General features: G+C 37.8%; 1 protein-coding gene across 1 annotated transcript; it reads left to right on the forward strand.

Annotated features, from left to right (window-relative positions):
- Positions 1 to 207: 207 nt before the first annotated feature.
- On the forward strand, positions 208 to 17,765 carry LOC105034695 (probable WRKY transcription factor 4). Its single transcript, XM_010909942.4, is given in 7 exon segments — positions 208 to 906; positions 2,494 to 2,737; positions 2,740 to 2,952; positions 2,955 to 3,161; positions 3,247 to 3,409; positions 17,027 to 17,190; positions 17,193 to 17,765. Coding segments are annotated over 7 exon segments (1,629 nt in total). The 5' UTR covers positions 208 to 537; the 3' UTR covers positions 17,462 to 17,765.
- The last annotated feature ends 55 nt before the right edge of the window (positions 17,766 to 17,820 follow it).

Raw genomic sequence — 17,820 nt, forward strand, 5'->3', positions numbered from 1 at the left:
AACTTTTCATGCGCTGTCATCACAATTTGATATGCCCATTCCTCCATAGTCACATTTATACACACAACTTGTTCACCTACTCAACCATTCATTCAACCCCCCTTTCCCCTAAGTTAGAAACAGTCCTCCAACCCCTCGCCAGAAAAGTAAAACAAAACAACAAACAGAAAGGAAAAAGAATGAATGAAAAAGAAACCCCCAGAGCTCCAAAGCAGCAGCAGCTGCAGCAGAAGCTGCGGCCCACACCGCAGGGTTACTATGTTGAGGTCAAACCCGAAACCGCGAACGGCCGTCTCGGCCGTCACCCCCAAAGAGTGGCCCCGCGGTCTCCAGGTGAACCCGCCCCTGATCCTCCATTAACGGACGACACGACGCCGTCAATTATCCCCCTGGTCAATTGCAGTCAAAAGCCAAAGATCCCTCTGCCCCTCTCTCGACCTCGTCCTCTTCTCCGTCCCCTCCATCTTCTGCTCTGTTTTCTCTCTCTTTCTCGCTCTCTCCGAAGCTCGAAACCCACGGAAGCTTCCCGAGGCTTCCATGGCGGAGAAGCGGCCGTGCTCCGACGCCCCGGCTGAGGTCGGCGGCAGGCCACCGTCGCCGACGCCGCCTCCTGTGGCCGAGGGCTGCCCACCTGCCGATCCTGGTCCTGATGCTACTCCCGCCGCGAAGGAATCCGCCTCGGAGGCTGTCGAAGCGCCGAATTCCACCGCCAGGGAGCATCCGGCGGCAGTGGGCGCCGACGGGCGGTCGTTCTCGCAGCTGCTTGCCGGGGCCATGTCATCACCGGTGGGAAGTCCCCACGCGACGCCGATCATTGCGGTGCCTGTCGACGCCGTGCGGCTCCCGGTGGTCGCCGTGCCTTGCTTCCTGGCCCCTGCCGGGCTGCTCGAGTCGCCTGGTTTCTCGGTTGGTGACCCTAAACCTCTGTTAGTTTTGTTCCAATAGTTTCGCTTGTGCTTTATGTTTCTTTATTCGTGTTGTTAGATTCCGAATTACGCCTTGGGTGTTGCTAACTCTTCAGAGATAATTCCTTCAGTAGTTCTCAGTTGGATTTTATGCTCGGTAGTAAAGTTGGGGTTGCTACGAGATAGCGACTATTTTCTTTACCAGCACTATTTGTTGTTGAAGCTTTCAGTATTATATCTATCTATCTATCTATATATGTATATATTTTCAACACCCATTCTTTTCCGTACTGTTATGTTCCGTTTCTAGGTTTAAAGAGTGCCTTTTTTTTTTCCTTTTAGTCCTTTAGCTCAGATGTTAGGATTCTCACTGTTATATGGAATATCTAAGAGCATTTGAAGCATTCTGTTAAGTGGTGTCTAGCAATTTATTTTCCCTTAAGAAAAGCATAAAATGATATATAAAGTTGTAAATGTTGTCAGGTCACGTAATCTTGGATAGGTCACTTACTTTGATATATTTCCACTTGGAGGAAACTAGGTTGCAGAAATGGTATTCCTTAGAATTCATTGGATGCCCAACTACTGGGTGGAAAGCTTGAATTCTTCGTTTGAAACTGAGCTAAGGAAGCTAGATGGAGGTAGGGCAAAATAGGGGCTGAAGAGGCCATTACTTCCAAAATTCCAAGTACCTTATGATGAGACTGAAATCACCTTTTTAAAATGAATTTGATTAGAGATTCCAACTTTAACTAAGTTTGCACGCAGGTATCCTCTCATCCATATATGTCAGGTATCTTGTGGATAACTTAGTGAGGTATTTAGACTTCCCTTTTATTTAAGGAAAATGCTCTGGAGCATCCGTTAATTACGCACAAGAAGTTCCTCAGGCTCACTAATTGTGATTTGCAACTAAATGATCGACCACGTCCCACGTGTTGCATCAATTCTTGGACGTTACACCAATCCCCTTCTGCCACATGGCAGGAGAACTTCTCATGCGTACAAACAGGTGCTCCTTAACATTACTGTAATTTTAAAGCCAGCCTAACCCATCTATCTTGAACTGGCTTTAAAGATCTACATATGATTCATCAGAATCTGAGAAAAATTATACAACTGGCAATCAACCTTATAATGACCTACTGAAAATGCTGAGTCAAACCAAGGGAACTATTGGTGAGATAATAACCTGTGTATGTACCTGAAAGGGCAGTTGATCTGTCAGTTGCAAAAGTGGAAATATGTAGCCAGGTCTATCTTCTGATTGATATATCATTTGCTTAGCTGTTCTTCTATGCTCTAGAAATCACTTGGGCCTGTTACATTGATAACGTTCATATGGATTTCATCTTCCTGTTTATACTCCACATGATCTGTGGATCTTTGTATTTTACTAATTTGGCAGTTTTTTTTTGTATGAAGTATTCGACCATTCTAGTTAGCATAAAAGACAACTGGCATTGCTATAATGTTTTGCAAAGGGCAGTTTATTATATTGTGATTTGGTACTCCTTATTTTACCTAAATTATGATGTGTATAGCTGTCTGTTACTTATATCAATTACTTCTTGCTTTTGAAATTTAGGGGCAATTTGCTATGACCCATCAAGCAGTCCTGGCGACTGTGACAGCTCAAGCACAGATGCAGCTGCAAGCAGCATATCCTTCTTCTTCATCAGAATTAGTGTCAACTTCAGTTTCCCAGCCTATGTCATCTACGAATAGCCCTGTGCCATTGCAACAGAGGCCTTCAACAGTCCCTGACCGTGTCTGTACGCCAGAGACAGAGCAACTGCCTTCTGTCCAGAAACCTCAATCTGCTCATATTGTTGTAAGACAACTACCAGTGATGGGTACAACTGGCGGAAATATGGTCAGAAGCAGGTGAAAAGCAGTGAGAGTTCTCGAAGCTACTACAAATGCACAAATACCAATTGTTTTGCTAAGAAGAAGGTCGAGCGTTGTCCTGATGGTCAGATTGTTGAAATTATTTACAGAGGCGAACACAACCATGACCCTCCTCAAAAACCTAGATGCTCAAAGAGAGAGCTCAGTCTGGTGGAACTACTGGAGAGCATGAAAGCTTAGAGCTTCCAAGCAGTGAACTTAATGAATCTGAACCTTCAACATGTAAACCAGAACAGATCTCTGGCAATGAGAACCCTGCACGACAGCTATACTGTTCAAGTGATTGTGAAGGGGATGCAGGGATGAAGAATGAAGAAGATATCAGTGAGGAAACAGATCCAAAGCGCAGGCAAGTAGTTAAGATTTCTTGGAATTTGTTTCTCATTCTGTTTCGCAACAAAATTTGCTGAAGCTTCTCTTTTTGTTGGAGGCAGGCTTATTGAAAGCACTATGAATTTTTCAAGACCAGTACTCAGAACGGTGAGGGAACCCAAAATTGTTGTGCAGACTGCATTTGACGCGGGGCATGGAAGTGATGGCTATAGGTGGCGTAAGTATGGACAGAAAATTGTCAAGGGAAATCCCAATCCTAGGTATTTCTTTTCTCTGTCTACCTCTTATGGTTATCTGTATCTTGTGTTTATATCAGCCTGGATTGTTATTTCATGGAGATATCGCTTTTACTCCTTAACAATCTAAGCCTACTCAAATATACAATATTGTTGGGATTATAGATACTACATGCAAAGCTTATTGTTAATTCATATAAAGTTAAGGGCATGTTTGGTATTGCTTTTATTCCTTAAAAAAAAACAACATAGACATCATGGCAAAAAACATGGTTGGTACCATTATTTTTATTTTCTATTTTTCTAAAGCCATTTTTGTTATTTATAGAAAAATGAAAGTAAGAAATTCTTGCTTTCACTATCTTCAAATGTAAGAAACTATCTATTATCACCACCATCAACACCATCTCTAACTATTGTCACCATCACTGCCACCGCTACTATTGTCATCTCCTCCATTGCCATCACTAATGTCGCCGCCGCTATCGTCTCCATCACTACTATTGCCATCACTGCTACCAATATTTCATCATCACCATTGCTCTTGCTACTATCTCTATTGCTGCCACCATCATCGCCCCCAACCAATCGTTGCCATCGGCACCCCATCATGTTCATGTTACCACCATTGCAGCCATGGCCTCTGCCACACCACCACCATCATAATTGCTATCACCACCACGTTATCGGTGCCCCGAGCATTATTACCACTTGCTGCCACCATCACAATGGCCTTTATTGTCTTCACCACCATTATCACTATCTCTACCATCACCATCATGTTGATGTTTTGAAAAATACTTAACTATATCAGATATCTCTATGTTTTTAAATTTAAAAATAAAATAGAAATAACATTTTGTTTTCTATTTTTAAAAATAAAAAAATGAAAGTGATGCCAAATGGCTTCTAAAGCTGTTGTTTATCTATGACATTCTTTCTTCTGCTCAAATAGCTATCCTAAACTAATTCAAAGATGCATTTTTCATTATTAAATATGTTCTTTTATTATGGTGCATGAAGGCACCAGTCCAAGTATGTTACTAAAATTTGTTGCTTCCTATAAGTGAGATGATCAGATTTTGTTTTAATCAGATATATTGTGCTCATAACTGTTTTATTGTATGCCTGTGTTGCACCATTGACATATTATATACATAAGGTGGTATAGGCTGTCACATCCCAAATCCGGAACATGACATGGCCATGTTACCATGGGTGTCGTCCATAATAAGAAGAAGCCCACAAAAGAAAGTTTGTATAAAATTATACAATAATAAAAGTGGTCCAATTTTTTTTTTTCATTTATTAAACAAAAAGGTGCGGGCATACAGTGTCTAAATCCAACATTTAATTATTCAAAGCTACATAATTCATAATTTCATAATCATCAACTAGACTTATTAATATAGCCAGCTACTATGCTTTAAAGCATATTATCTCAACCTCCACATGATTTATCCCTTCGCACTCCTAGTAACCTTATTTATCTAAAAAGAACAAAGAAAAGGATGAGCTTCGTAGCTCAATAAGTAACCATACATTATCTTACTAGATCAAGCACAAGTTTTCTATGATTTAATACATCATTAGAAAATAACTTATATTACAAGGCAAGCATTTCACAGGCTTAATAATATATCAATCCATGACATGAAAATCCAATCATGTATTCATAAATCATGCAGATTCTTAATTACATTTCCAAGTATATAACTTAAATATGATCCTAATTTATCAAACAATTTAGCCAGGTAATAAAAGCATTTCTTAATAATTGTATAATAAATCATAAAACCAATCATGCTATTGCATATGCACAAATCATGCAAATTTCATAAATAGCCATACTATAGAATAAAAATAATACTCTTTGAATGCTAAGGTCACTTTATACCTGTGATAAGGCAGATAGCTCTCCAACTATTATATCCCTGGTAGGCCGTATGTCAACTATTGTACCCGTTGGCAGAGCCGTATACCAACTATTATATCTATTGGTGAGGGTCATATGCCAACTATTATATCGTTGGCGAGGGCCGTACATATTTATTTGAGAGCCCGTAATCTTATTTCTTAAGTCATATTTCTTTATGTCATATTTTCTTAAAGCATATTTTCTTAAATCGTACATCAATAAGATATTAAATGGCTTTATAGAGTTCGTAATTCATAAATAGTCTTTAAAAATAAAACTATCATAGATTATTTAATAATTCAACTATTTTTATAAAAATTTATAATCCATAATTGGATCCTATATATATTGCTTTCATAGCAAAATATATTTTTTCATAATTTAAAAATTATTTGCACATATATATCTATGAGACAATACTATAACAACTTGAATCATTCATAATCATATGCTTGATTATAAATTTTCAAGAAAATGTGGAGCCAATAATGTCATATAATTTATAATTATGCTTCTATTCTTCATTGAAATTGACCAATAATTCGAAAATCAGTAAGGTTCGTGTCAAGGTCACTTATCTAGTTTAGCCAAAGATTACTAGATTCAGTGGACAATTAGCTACACCTATCCAAAACCATTAAAAAGAAATACACAAGTTAATCCAAATTTAACTATTTTGAAATCTATATGCAAGATAAGAAAATCATAGGGGACCAGAATGGAGTTCATGAGGCTTCAAATCCAAACCAAGGAAAAGAGGTAGAGAAGATTGCTCCAAGCGGTTGTTGCAACATCGATCTAGGGCCCTTTCTCGGGGTCCACCCTAGGGGTACATAGAAAATGGAATAAGCAAGGGATGGAATCTTTTATTTTATTTTTATCTATTTATTATTTGTTCCCAATTTTCTCTCTCTCATCTCTCTTTTTTTCCTTCTTTTTTTCTTTTCTTTCTCTATCTCTCTCTTTCGTTTTTTCCCTTTTCTTTCTTTCTTTCTTTCTCTCCTTTCTCTTTTCTTCTTTCTTCTTCATTCTTTCTTCTTTTCTCTACTAAAATATGGGGTATGAACCCACCCATTCTCGATCAAGGGAAGCCGCCAGGGGTAAGGGGTAGTGCCCGGTGAGGGTGTTGGTCATGGGACACAGCCAGCGGAGAAATGGCCTCCTAGAGGGGGGTGGCAAGGCCAGAAAATAGAAGAAAAGGGGAGAGGAAAATGATGGAGGAGACCGAGATTGTTACCTTGCTTGGATGAGGCGTAGTAGTTGTGAATCCGGTGGAGGTGAGGCACCGCAAGCCCAAAGCGAAGAAAGGAGGAGGTAGGACATAGATGGAGAGGGAGGAAGAGAAGAGAGGAAGAGGAGGAGATTCATGGTGATCATGGAAGCTAAGGGGAGAAATAGGAGGTCAGTGATCTTGCAATGCTCTTGTGCTCACTTTCCCAAATGGTGGCTCACTGCACCAACACTCACAAGGATGGAAGGAGGTGAGGGTTTCGGCAGATTCATGCTACGCTGCCCCTTCACATGAGGATACCGACCTACTTGATTGGATTCCATCCAGCTAGCCCCCAGCTCACAATGCTGGGCCACTCGGCCATTTTGACTGAGTTAGACTGGGTCAAGATTAACAGGGCATCACATAGACATAGTCATTAAGTCCAGAGTGGAGGTTGACCCAACCAACTAGGTCACTAGTTCAATCATTAGGTCCATCATTTGGATTGGTCTATGACCAAAAAAAAAATAGACGTAATGTAAGAATAATATGCCTAATTATTGAGAATTTTTTAAAAAAATTTGCAAACTTATTCTTGAAATCACATGGATTTATATGTTAAGCTATTTTAATTACAACATTAATATGAAATAATCATAAATCATGTATTTTTTAAAAGAAAAGAAAAGCAAAAGTTGTATATAATGTAGGAAAATATTTATAATCTATTGATATTTTTAACCATTTAAATAGTAAAGTTTTGAAAATACCTAATAGAAAAGCTCTCAACCTTTTACTAGTTGAACATTTTTCTCAGCAGTGTGGTTCTGCTTACATATCTTGCCTAGAATTCATAATTATTTGGACTACTCAGCCTCTTGTTAGCATCTAGGTACTCACTACCTTACTAATCTCTTGTGGCTTGGCCCATTCAGCTTATCTGGGTAGCTACACAATTCTTTATAGTTGTTTTAGTCTTGATCACCCTCTATAGTCTTACAACTAACAAAAGCTGATGCAGCCATCACATATCTATGACCATCTTCCCTATGCATCTACATTGCTTTGATAAGTATCATTAAGTTTTTGTTGTAAAGTATGCTATACTGGTCAGCTTGTACTTAACTTTTTGCAAGAATAGGTGCATTTAAACCTAAATAATATATATGCTCTTCTTTGAGTTGGTTTCTTTTATTGCGTATAAGCCTTTCATCTCCTCTAGGATCATCTGAGTTCCCTAGCATTGGCAACCTTTTTACCCCAAAATAATTTTCTGGTCCCTTCACCAGTAAACATGGCAAACAACTGGACATCATTTTAACCACTGCCCTGTGTTGACTCTCTCGCCATCTATGAACATTCATTTGAATTTTTTTGACTGTCAGTATACAGAGAAAATATTTTACAGGTTAACTCAAGGACAGTTGAAAAGCCATCCACGACATGTCATTAACCTTTTCAAATGTGGATGCAGACAGGATTCAATTTGTGATGTCCCTTTGTTTCTTATATCAACAACTTAGATTTTTAGTTATCAATAATTACTTAAAAAGCACAACTGCTGCTGTTTCTGTAATTCATAAAACCCCAAATGAGTTGCACCCGTCTCACCTGCTGGACCTGAGAACTGATGATGTTCGATGCCAACAGAACCGCATACTCATTAGTTAATCCAGGTCTCAGATTATGTAGTGAGACCTGTATATACAAGTACATGGAATTAGGATGGCACCAATTCCACCCTTTACCTCAAACAAGGCACCATATTTTAACCACTCGACTGAAAATATGTCAAATCATAATCCCCAAGAATTTAGCAAATATTTGAAGATTTGCTTCATATACTCAGCTAGATGTATTGAACAAGTTGCAATTACATTAACCAAAGAGTTGTGGAGGCAACTGATTTTATTATAGAGTTTCTTTCCTTGTTTCCAAATTTCAGAAACCATCCAGAAGGATACAAAGACAATTGGGTGTAGCCAGTATAGCCTCCATTTAAAATAGGAAGGCCCATAGTAAACCCATTTACAAATACAAAAAAAATGGGGAATCTATGCATGAGTTTGTGCATTTCCTCCATAGCTAACAAAACCCTATAATTTCCATCATTATTGAACATAAAAGATCTCTGACAGATCATAAGCCTACAATGATCAACCTTATAATAACACTCCTCAGGCCTCACCTTCACAGTCTAACCTAAAAACTTCAAATATAGGTTCTCTACTGTCTCAAACATTTCGGATGACCAGACAATGTAGGATGTTAGGAACTTAGGCTCAGCCTTATGCGCAGTGAGATGTGAAGAATAGCGGGAAGAAGAAGGAAAGAGTAGCAAATCGCACACACACAAGAACACATGGATTTACGTGGTTCGGATCTCTTGCTCCTACATCCATGGCTGCACAGAAAATTTTTATTATATAATCAGGGAGTTTACAAGAGTACAAGAGTACATGAGATGGGGAAGCAACTCTTTCTCACATGCCCTCTCTTCTACACAGCACAACCGTCGGCTCTCGCACATTTGATGCCCAATGATTATCTATTTATACCAAGGATTAAGGTTAACAACTGGTAGGAGTGTTTCTGGATTTGTCCTCCATTCCAATGAGATAGGAAAGAAGAATCACAGCCATCAGTAGTGTATACCCTCTACCATAGCACGACTACCAACCATAGCACATAAATAAGACTTGGGTTAAGGGGATGGATCAGACTTTGCAATCCCAACATAGGATGCCAAAGAGAATTGAAACACCATGGCACAACTTGCACTTCTTGACTGTACAGATTGTAATACCATGCTTAGATTCTTTTTATGCCACTTCTTGTTGTCATGAAGAAGAGTAATCAAGCCCATCGTTACATCAGAGATCTTTTTTTAGTCCTTGAGATATGTGGCAGCTGGTACATGTCAGCAAACACTATCATTTAGGGAGTCTTAACATGTATCATTGTAACCTTGACAGTCAACATTAATATTATTTTTTCTGGACAACATGATGTGTATGACACTCACCATCTCATGGGTCAATAACATGCACACAAATTATGACAGCCTTCTGAGTTATTTGCTCCTTACAAAATTATGAACTATCAAAAATATCCTCAATCTTCAACTATAAATCTGGAAAAAGCCTTGACGTCAAATTGCAAAAGAGGTAAGGTTGGATTTGCTCAAATTAATCCATGAAGCCGGCTTTATAACTTAAAGTGAAATGAACAAAATCTGCTCTATGTCTATTCTTGTGACTCATTGACGTTTCCGCTATGTTATTGTCAGCAACTAGCAACTTTCAGTTATTAACCCTCCAGAAATTTTCAACCTGAGCCGGCCACCTTGTAAGTTGCTTTGCTTGAAGTCTTAAAGAGTACCTTATGTTAATTACTTCTCCCTTCTTTACATTTATTCACCATGTAAACACCATGTAGATTTCACTCTCCGCGTATCAGGACATTTGAATCTTTTACAGGACAGCCAGTTTGTCCTGGAAATCTACTTTGCAACTGCTATTTCAGTTTTTTTTTCCCCATATGGTTATCTTTTAATAATGATACTGGGATCATTGCATAATTGTAAATGATATCCATCAAGTCCCAGTTACCTATTTTTGCATTTCTAAAAGTGAAAAAATAAGGATTTTGTAGTACAAAATCTTATTTGTACCCTTCAATTTCTACATCTATATGACCACATTCACTTAAACAGCTTTAGATGAGTCATAAGTATAGTAGGGGAACTTTTTTCAGGAAATGGTAGAAATGAGAATAGAAGATTTTATGTGCCACTAATGCTGGCCTCATTTTAGTATTATGTCAGACAAGATATGTAAGGAGGAGTAAATTAAAGTAGGGAGTAAAAGAAAAGGAAAACGAAAGGGAAAAAGTTGAAATGGACATATTTTCTCACTATATCCAACATAAAATCCATTTTTCAATCTCTAAGTTGGCATTCCCACTTATGCTGATGACTAGTTGCAATTTTTTAGAAGACTGTAGATGGCAGATAGGCAGCGAGGGGCCCACCAGTGCATAGGTGCCATGCAAATGCCTAGGTGGCTGCCTAGAGTTCAAGGAGGACCAAAAATAATATGTTTAAAATAAACAATAAATAAAAGGAGAAAATGAGAAAGATATAATATCTAATAAATGAAGATTACTTATTAGATAAAACAGAGAAAGTTAATGGAACTATCAACTAAGAAACACCTCATACTAATTTACAGATCAATCTCATCCTAAACAAACAATATGGCACATGTTAAGGCAGGTACTAGGTAGTCCTACCTGGATGGACCATTTAGTTAGCCAAGGCAGCTCTTTGAAACCATGTCCAACTGCAACAGTGACTTGTATATAATTCGAAGTTTGGACCGTTACCAAGATGAAAGAAACAACTAGGACATTAACTAGCAGTTGCAATGCCATTATATGATGTGGGCTTGAAGGATCAAGAAATTGTCTCTCAGAATTAGAGAGTACTGGATCTTCTTTGACCCGATGTCAACCTTTTGAATTGGTGCTAGCAAGGTTTGCCATTTTGGTACCGAGCCCCATAGGTGCCAACTTGTTACAATGTCAGTACAAGGCCAGTTCAGCGTACCGAGTATCGGTACACCTCCATATTATGTACTGATATCAAATGGTATGGTATGGTACAACCTGCACCGCTCAGTTTAGTATGATACGGCAAATCTTGGGTGTTGATTTGTTGGACGAATTGAGCCTGCTATGAAGCCTAAAAATGAGTTATAGGAAGACCTACATTCTTGGCCACAAATTTTATGCTCATGCAATCACAAAACAGCATTTTTTTTTCTTTTGGTTTATCTAAATATGAAGTCTAATGAAGAAGGCAATATTTAACAATGAAGTTGTTTTCAACTTTGGTCCATAAATTGTAAGCCAAGGTGCCAAACTGATCAAATCATAATTTCTCAAACAATGTGAGAGAAAGTGAGCGGATAGATTTTACTCCCCTCTAAATCCCATGGCATCTCTTCATGTCTCAAAAAGAAACCAAAGTCTCTTGCCCCGGTACAGCTCCTCTTTTGAAAATAAAGAATTATATCATGCCTTAACAAAATTTCTTGCAGACTTTAGGGGCTATGTGGACTTTTATATAGGCCATTTAATCTCTTTGTGACCTGATAATCACTAAACCAGGCTCAAAATAGCTGAGGCCTCATATCAGGCACAATTTTAAATGGAAATTTAACCAAAGTCATAAACCCCATCTTGGCAATCTCTGAACAGCTCTTCAAGCTATGCATGCTTTTGAACCTCTTATTGATCTTTTTTCCCAAGCATAGCAGAATTTATATGACATGATACAATCTTCCCATCATTATCCATTGGAGGATTCATCACATCCATATATTTCCAGATGATTTCCAGGTGAGACGCAAAATACACAAGATAAATGTTCAAGCATGGAATAATGTATTGGGACAACATAGCCCTTCACGCCATTAGACAAAAATTTGGTCCTGACGATGTTCTGCATTATGATTTGATAATTGGTAGTAGACATTAGTAAGCTCAGTAATATTGAAGAATCTCCTTTTCTTTTACCAGGAAAGTAAAGATTTCATTAACAAATAAAATTATTGCCGCCAAATGATAGAGTCCATCAGAATATGTAGTCTGATAATAAAATGAAGATACCAGTCAATGAAGAGGAGAGTGAATATGAGAAACAATAGGACTTTGATAGAGATCTTGCCAAAAAAAAACAAGGACAAGAATAAGAAAAAGGTTTGGCCACAGAGATTAGAAGAAAAGAAGAGGAATTTGGGTAGATGTAGGATTGTTTAAGGGCCTAGTAAATCCTAATTTTCAGATATTGTTAGAGTGCAAGATCAGATTTTGACTAAAGCGTGTGTCATCAGAGATAGGTCTTGAAAGGCCAACTTTACAAACTATCAAAAGAATGCATCACTCATCAGACACCAAGATTTCATTATTTCAAGACATGACTGATGTCCACCATGAGATTATTCCATGTAAATTCACCATTTGTTTTAGCAACACCGCCAAATCATGTTTCTTTGAACTCAGAAGAAATAATACCTCCTCTCAAGGGTTAATGGTTGACAATATGATGACTGGTTTATGAGCTATTGTCCTCTAACTCTCTCTTGCAAACCCCTCGTTTTTCTGACTCCTGGCTGCCAGAATCATTATGGCAATCAAAAGTGATAATGATCCACTATGGTTCTTGCACAAGCAACTTTCAAGAACAACATGCCTGCTTATTAACATTGAGAACACCACTGTCCCATGATTGACATACCCCACTAAGGCCCCATGATGTCAACCACCATCAAGCCAATATCCTCCTAAGCTTCTGCATAGTCTTTTATCAACAACTGTCTACAATTTAAAATCTTTACCTATTCAAGTTGAAGGGATAATTTATAAGGACAACCTGATAATACAGGAGGAGTGCAAGGATGGTGGAAACTTCATCATGTGTCCAGAACTTGACACTGAACATGTGAGATTGCCTTTATTGTAATGCATCCTAAAGTCAACAGTGCTTCTCCCTCATATTTGTTCCTCATTGGTCAGTGTTTTAAATGCATTATATCCCAATATACGACCAGTCAAAATTCAACAGCTCACTGGCCAGAATATTTAGATTGTTTAGAAAATATATGAGATGTCATCTTGTAAGGTGACCACCTAAAAGTGGTGCATGCATATGAGAGATCTGAACCATCCTAAAGGTAATTCAATACTGAATTGGTTCGTCAACCAACGTCCAGAAAAATTAGACTCAGGTTACCTTATCCAAAGTTGTAATTTTACAATGTTTGCCATAGAAGACCAGATCAGACAATCCAATGCTAAATCTGGGGCAAATTTTCAATTGTTTTGGTTCAGAGCTTATCAATGTTATGTTATGAAAAGCCATCTAGATCGGGTTCAGGTTAGTTAGACATGGAGCCCACATGCTTGCTCCTATATCAATAGTTATAAAAAACAGACTGAACTGGCCAATCAAACTGGAAAACTGGTGATCCAGAGCCCTGGCCCATTTGGTTTTCGAACAGAAATGGATTTGCATTGACCCATGGAACTAGGTTAAACCAACCAGCTTTCTAGAGAACTGGCAACCAGGCACGTTGGTAACCAAGTTGGGTTGGGTGCGGTAAATTTTGAAAGTTTCTATTTTAAGTTAATGGAAAACAGATTTGAACCCCGAACCGCTTGGATGTTAAAATCCATCCAACCACTGAGATCCAGCTTGAAGCCGTTTCACTTGGATGATTTATGCTACTTATTCTATGAATATTATTTAAAACAAACTAGGAAATTTCAATTACTAGAAGAAGCAAGAGATAAGAAGCCTCAAGGTGGCTGTGGGTTAAACACTTAGCAAGCTTTAAAATAACTATTAAAGGATTTAGAGATTTCCTTGAATGTCAAAATTGAGTAGGATGTTGCAGACAAATGTAACAAGGTTTAAGAGATCATCAGTTTCTAGAGTTGCCTTGAGATAGTTGGAGGCCTGAGAAGGGATCATGGTCCAGCAAAGACTAAATACAGGGTCTTGTATCCAAAAATAGCCAACGCTGGCAAATGGAAAACATGAATATGTCGGACAACAAACAAGCAAACAGAAGGTTTGGTGCGAAACCGAACAGAACTATCCATGTCAAATTGATGAATCAGATTGTTGCATAAAAAATGATCATACTTGAAAGAGGATTTTGGCAGAATTAAAGTAAATCTTTGCCCAACAAAGACAAATCAAAGAGTGTTGTGGCCAAAGTAGACCATAATGAGCACTTGGAAAAGCTAATGCAAATGACTCAGAGAAAACCAAAAGGATGATGTAATATATGCTAAAGGTCAGATGATTGCATGATGCTACCACCATCACGGGGTCTAGCGAGGGTCAGATGTATGCACTATACAGCCTTTCCCACCTGCAGAGAGGCTATTTCCTTGTTCAACCCATGACCTCCAGGTCAGAGTGGAGCAACCTTAATGTTGCGCCAAAGCTCACCCTCAACTGTGTAATATATGCTAAGATACAAGAACAGGTTTCTAAGTTTCTATTATGAGTAAAATTTCAATAGCAAAAGGAAAAGACATGTTAAATTTAGGTCCAAAAGGGGCTTCTGGATGGACCAATGATGTTTGCTCAAATTTGAGAGAAGCTTCAAGAGTTCACACAGAAGAAATGGAAGGCATTAGCAAATTGAAACAGCCAAAATCAGCTCCTCTAGTAGTGCAGTAGCAATTGAAATGACCAAAGCAGATACTTTATGGGCTTATGTACTCAATTCTACCCCTTGAGGAACTAACAGAATTCTGGTTCTGCAACTGCATTCCAACCGCTTCCTTAATCTCTTTAAGAACTCTGCTTCCCCTCTCATATGCTCGATTCTGCTACAGCACCCTCTCCCGATCTAGGTAAGTTCTTAGTATCACCAGTTGAAGCATAATCTCTATTTTATCTGTAGGAGGTTGGCTTTGTATTCGGTGGCTATATCTGAAGATCTTTTGATGGTTGGTCAATGGCAAAGATGCTATACCCTAAAAGTGGTAGGATGAATGTTTGTCACTACTGATGATTCAGGCACATAAAGGATCATATGGTTATTTACTTAACAGTGAAATATGGTATAGGATATCTCTTATTAATATAATAGGGAATACAATTTTGATCAAATGTCATGATCCTATGCTTAATGCCATCAAAGTTGAGCAAGTAAATGATAGTATGATAAGGGTATTAATCCAGATACATGCAGCTATAGGAGATCGACCTCTCACAAACAGAACAGCAATCAACTGTATATAATTAATTTTGTAGACTTATTTAACTCATGAAAGAAATACATGTATAAAGAACACACAAGAACATGTGCCCTAAAATATATGTGATGTAACTAAATGTAGCATGCTTAGGTGATGGAAGATAAATCTTCTGTCTCAAACATCGAGAAAGAGACCAGATCCAACCAACATGATGTTTTCTGAGTCATCTGTGCATTAGAGTCATGGTTGTCCACACATTTGCTTTTGTCTATCATTGAAGTTTACACTTGATGGAGTTGGATCTGAATCAGGGTTTAGATCTTATTCTTTTTTAAAACATTTGGCTTTTATTTTCAAGTATTTTGCTGTTTTATTGAGTTTTAGGAGTTGAGAATTGTTGTATTTAAATCTTTCAGGGAATGTTAGGTGTTCTCTATTTTCTTATGATATTCATGCTCAATTTTGGGGCTTTTTTCGTAGTGAGGATTTTGAGTCCTATTTTGAATAGGATTGATGTCTACCAAGTCCTTATGTCTAGGTTCAGCTTGTCAAGATTTGAAGTCATTGGAGTTGTGTTTTGGAATGTCTTTTATGTCTTTTTATGTTGGTTCCCTAGGCGTCTCTTTTCTATTTTTTAGGATGTCAAAAATTATCTTGTTTCCTTTTCTTATCTCTTTTTTCTTTCTTTGGGGGAAAAGTTTAAGGCAGCTGAGCTCTTTGAGTCCAGGAAGTCTCATTATGTCCTTCACTATTAAAAGAGGAAGGGAAAGGTGTGGAAACAGTTTTGGTCAGAAAAAATGAATAGAATGGAGTATTTTTCTTCTCTGTTAAGTGTTATGATTCTTCTATCTTCTGTTCTTTATGTGGATTTTTATCTGAATGCTTTTATTCTCTCTCGTATCCTTTTACTTTCTCCACTTTTCACCTGTTGAGCAAATCAGATATGAAAATTAGTACTGGAATTTAATTAATTCTTACGGTCTAATCCTGCCAGATTTGCATTAGCACTATAGGCAGAGCGACCTGCCTGAGCAATTTAATTTATTTAATCTTTCCAGTTTGTATCGGTGCCAACTCCATATAATTGCTAATCTTGGAGGTAAACTTTTAAGGTTGAATCTAGTCTGACATACATTTGAAGGGAAATGTACTATAAGATGTTTTTTGAAGCAATTAAGAATGCAATACTAATTTTAATGGAACAGAACTGTCAATTGCATAACATGCTTATGAGTTGGTTGATAGATATGTGACATGTCAGTTATCAGGCAGCACCACTAAGCTTATCTCCATGTTCGGACATCAGATAATCACATCTCATATTTGATCATGGATGTGTAAAATAACTCTGCCACACCAAAGGAAGAATGCTGAATCAGTTAGCTTATAACAGTTTGTATAAAGAACGCTATATCCTTATGTTTTATAAACTGTTCTAAATTTATTCATCAACCTAAATTGGAGGTCCATGAGTTGTTAATGTTATTGGTGTTTAAATATCATACTTGGTTACACCACATGTTTATAGATAGTAATCAACTTATCATGTTTCAAGGTCATTTTTTTGAGATTCTTAAATATGTGATATATGAATCTATGTAAAAATTGGTTAAGTAGCAGAAGTTAATAGACACTGAACTAATGTAGGTTATGCTTTAGCTTTTCTATCATAATTGCTGCTTGTATCATCTTTTATGTGTTTTCTGATCCTCCAATGATATTTTTTTAGAAGCTACTATAGATGCACGCATAATGGATGTCCTGTTCGTAAGCATGTTGAGAGGGCTTCAGATGATGCAAAAGCTATTGTTATAACTTATGAGGGTACACACAACCATGACCGGCTGGCCCCCAAAAATAGCAGTGATTCACCAGCTGCTTCTCTTATTACTGCTGCACAGCTGATACTGGTGAACAACTGAATACTTCTGACATGTTATCAGATCAAAAACCATCAAAAGAAAAGCAAGCAGATGTAGGCAGTAACTTAGAAGGTGAGAGAGCCGTAGAGCTTGGAGGTGAAAAGGCATTGGAATCTGCTCAAACTCTTCTAAGCATTGGTTTGAACTCGGCATCTGGGGAGGCCAACAGAACTAATTCTGAGGGTGTGAAACGCCCACTTTTTAGTGAAAATCCTGCAACAGTGCCAGTTCAAAACTCTTGAATCAAAAAGTTTGATTAAATTTTGATGTATGTTGTTTATTTGCTGTTGTTGTTTACTTCTGTTATATTTGCTTCTGTATAGTCTGGTAGTGGCGTCCCTGATCCAAGATTATAGACATTTCCTCATAGTATCATCAGTTCATAAAGAGCAGACTGATTGCAGTTATGAAGCACAGTTTCGTTGCACTGTATAGATTTCCATGCCTGTACACTTGTGGTAGAAGCCGGATCGATAGGCATGACCAACTTATAAAGACAATTTGTTATTTATTAATCATAATAAGTGTGTTGATGGTTCGGACTTTCATGTTTCTTGAGGAGAAGAGCAAGTTATGTCACCATTTCTTTTAATGTATTCTC

The sequence above is a fragment of the Elaeis guineensis genome, chromosome 1 (assembly GCF_000442705.2).
Source record: "Elaeis guineensis isolate ETL-2024a chromosome 1, EG11, whole genome shotgun sequence".
NCBI lineage: Eukaryota > Viridiplantae > Streptophyta > Magnoliopsida > Arecales > Arecaceae > Elaeis > Elaeis guineensis.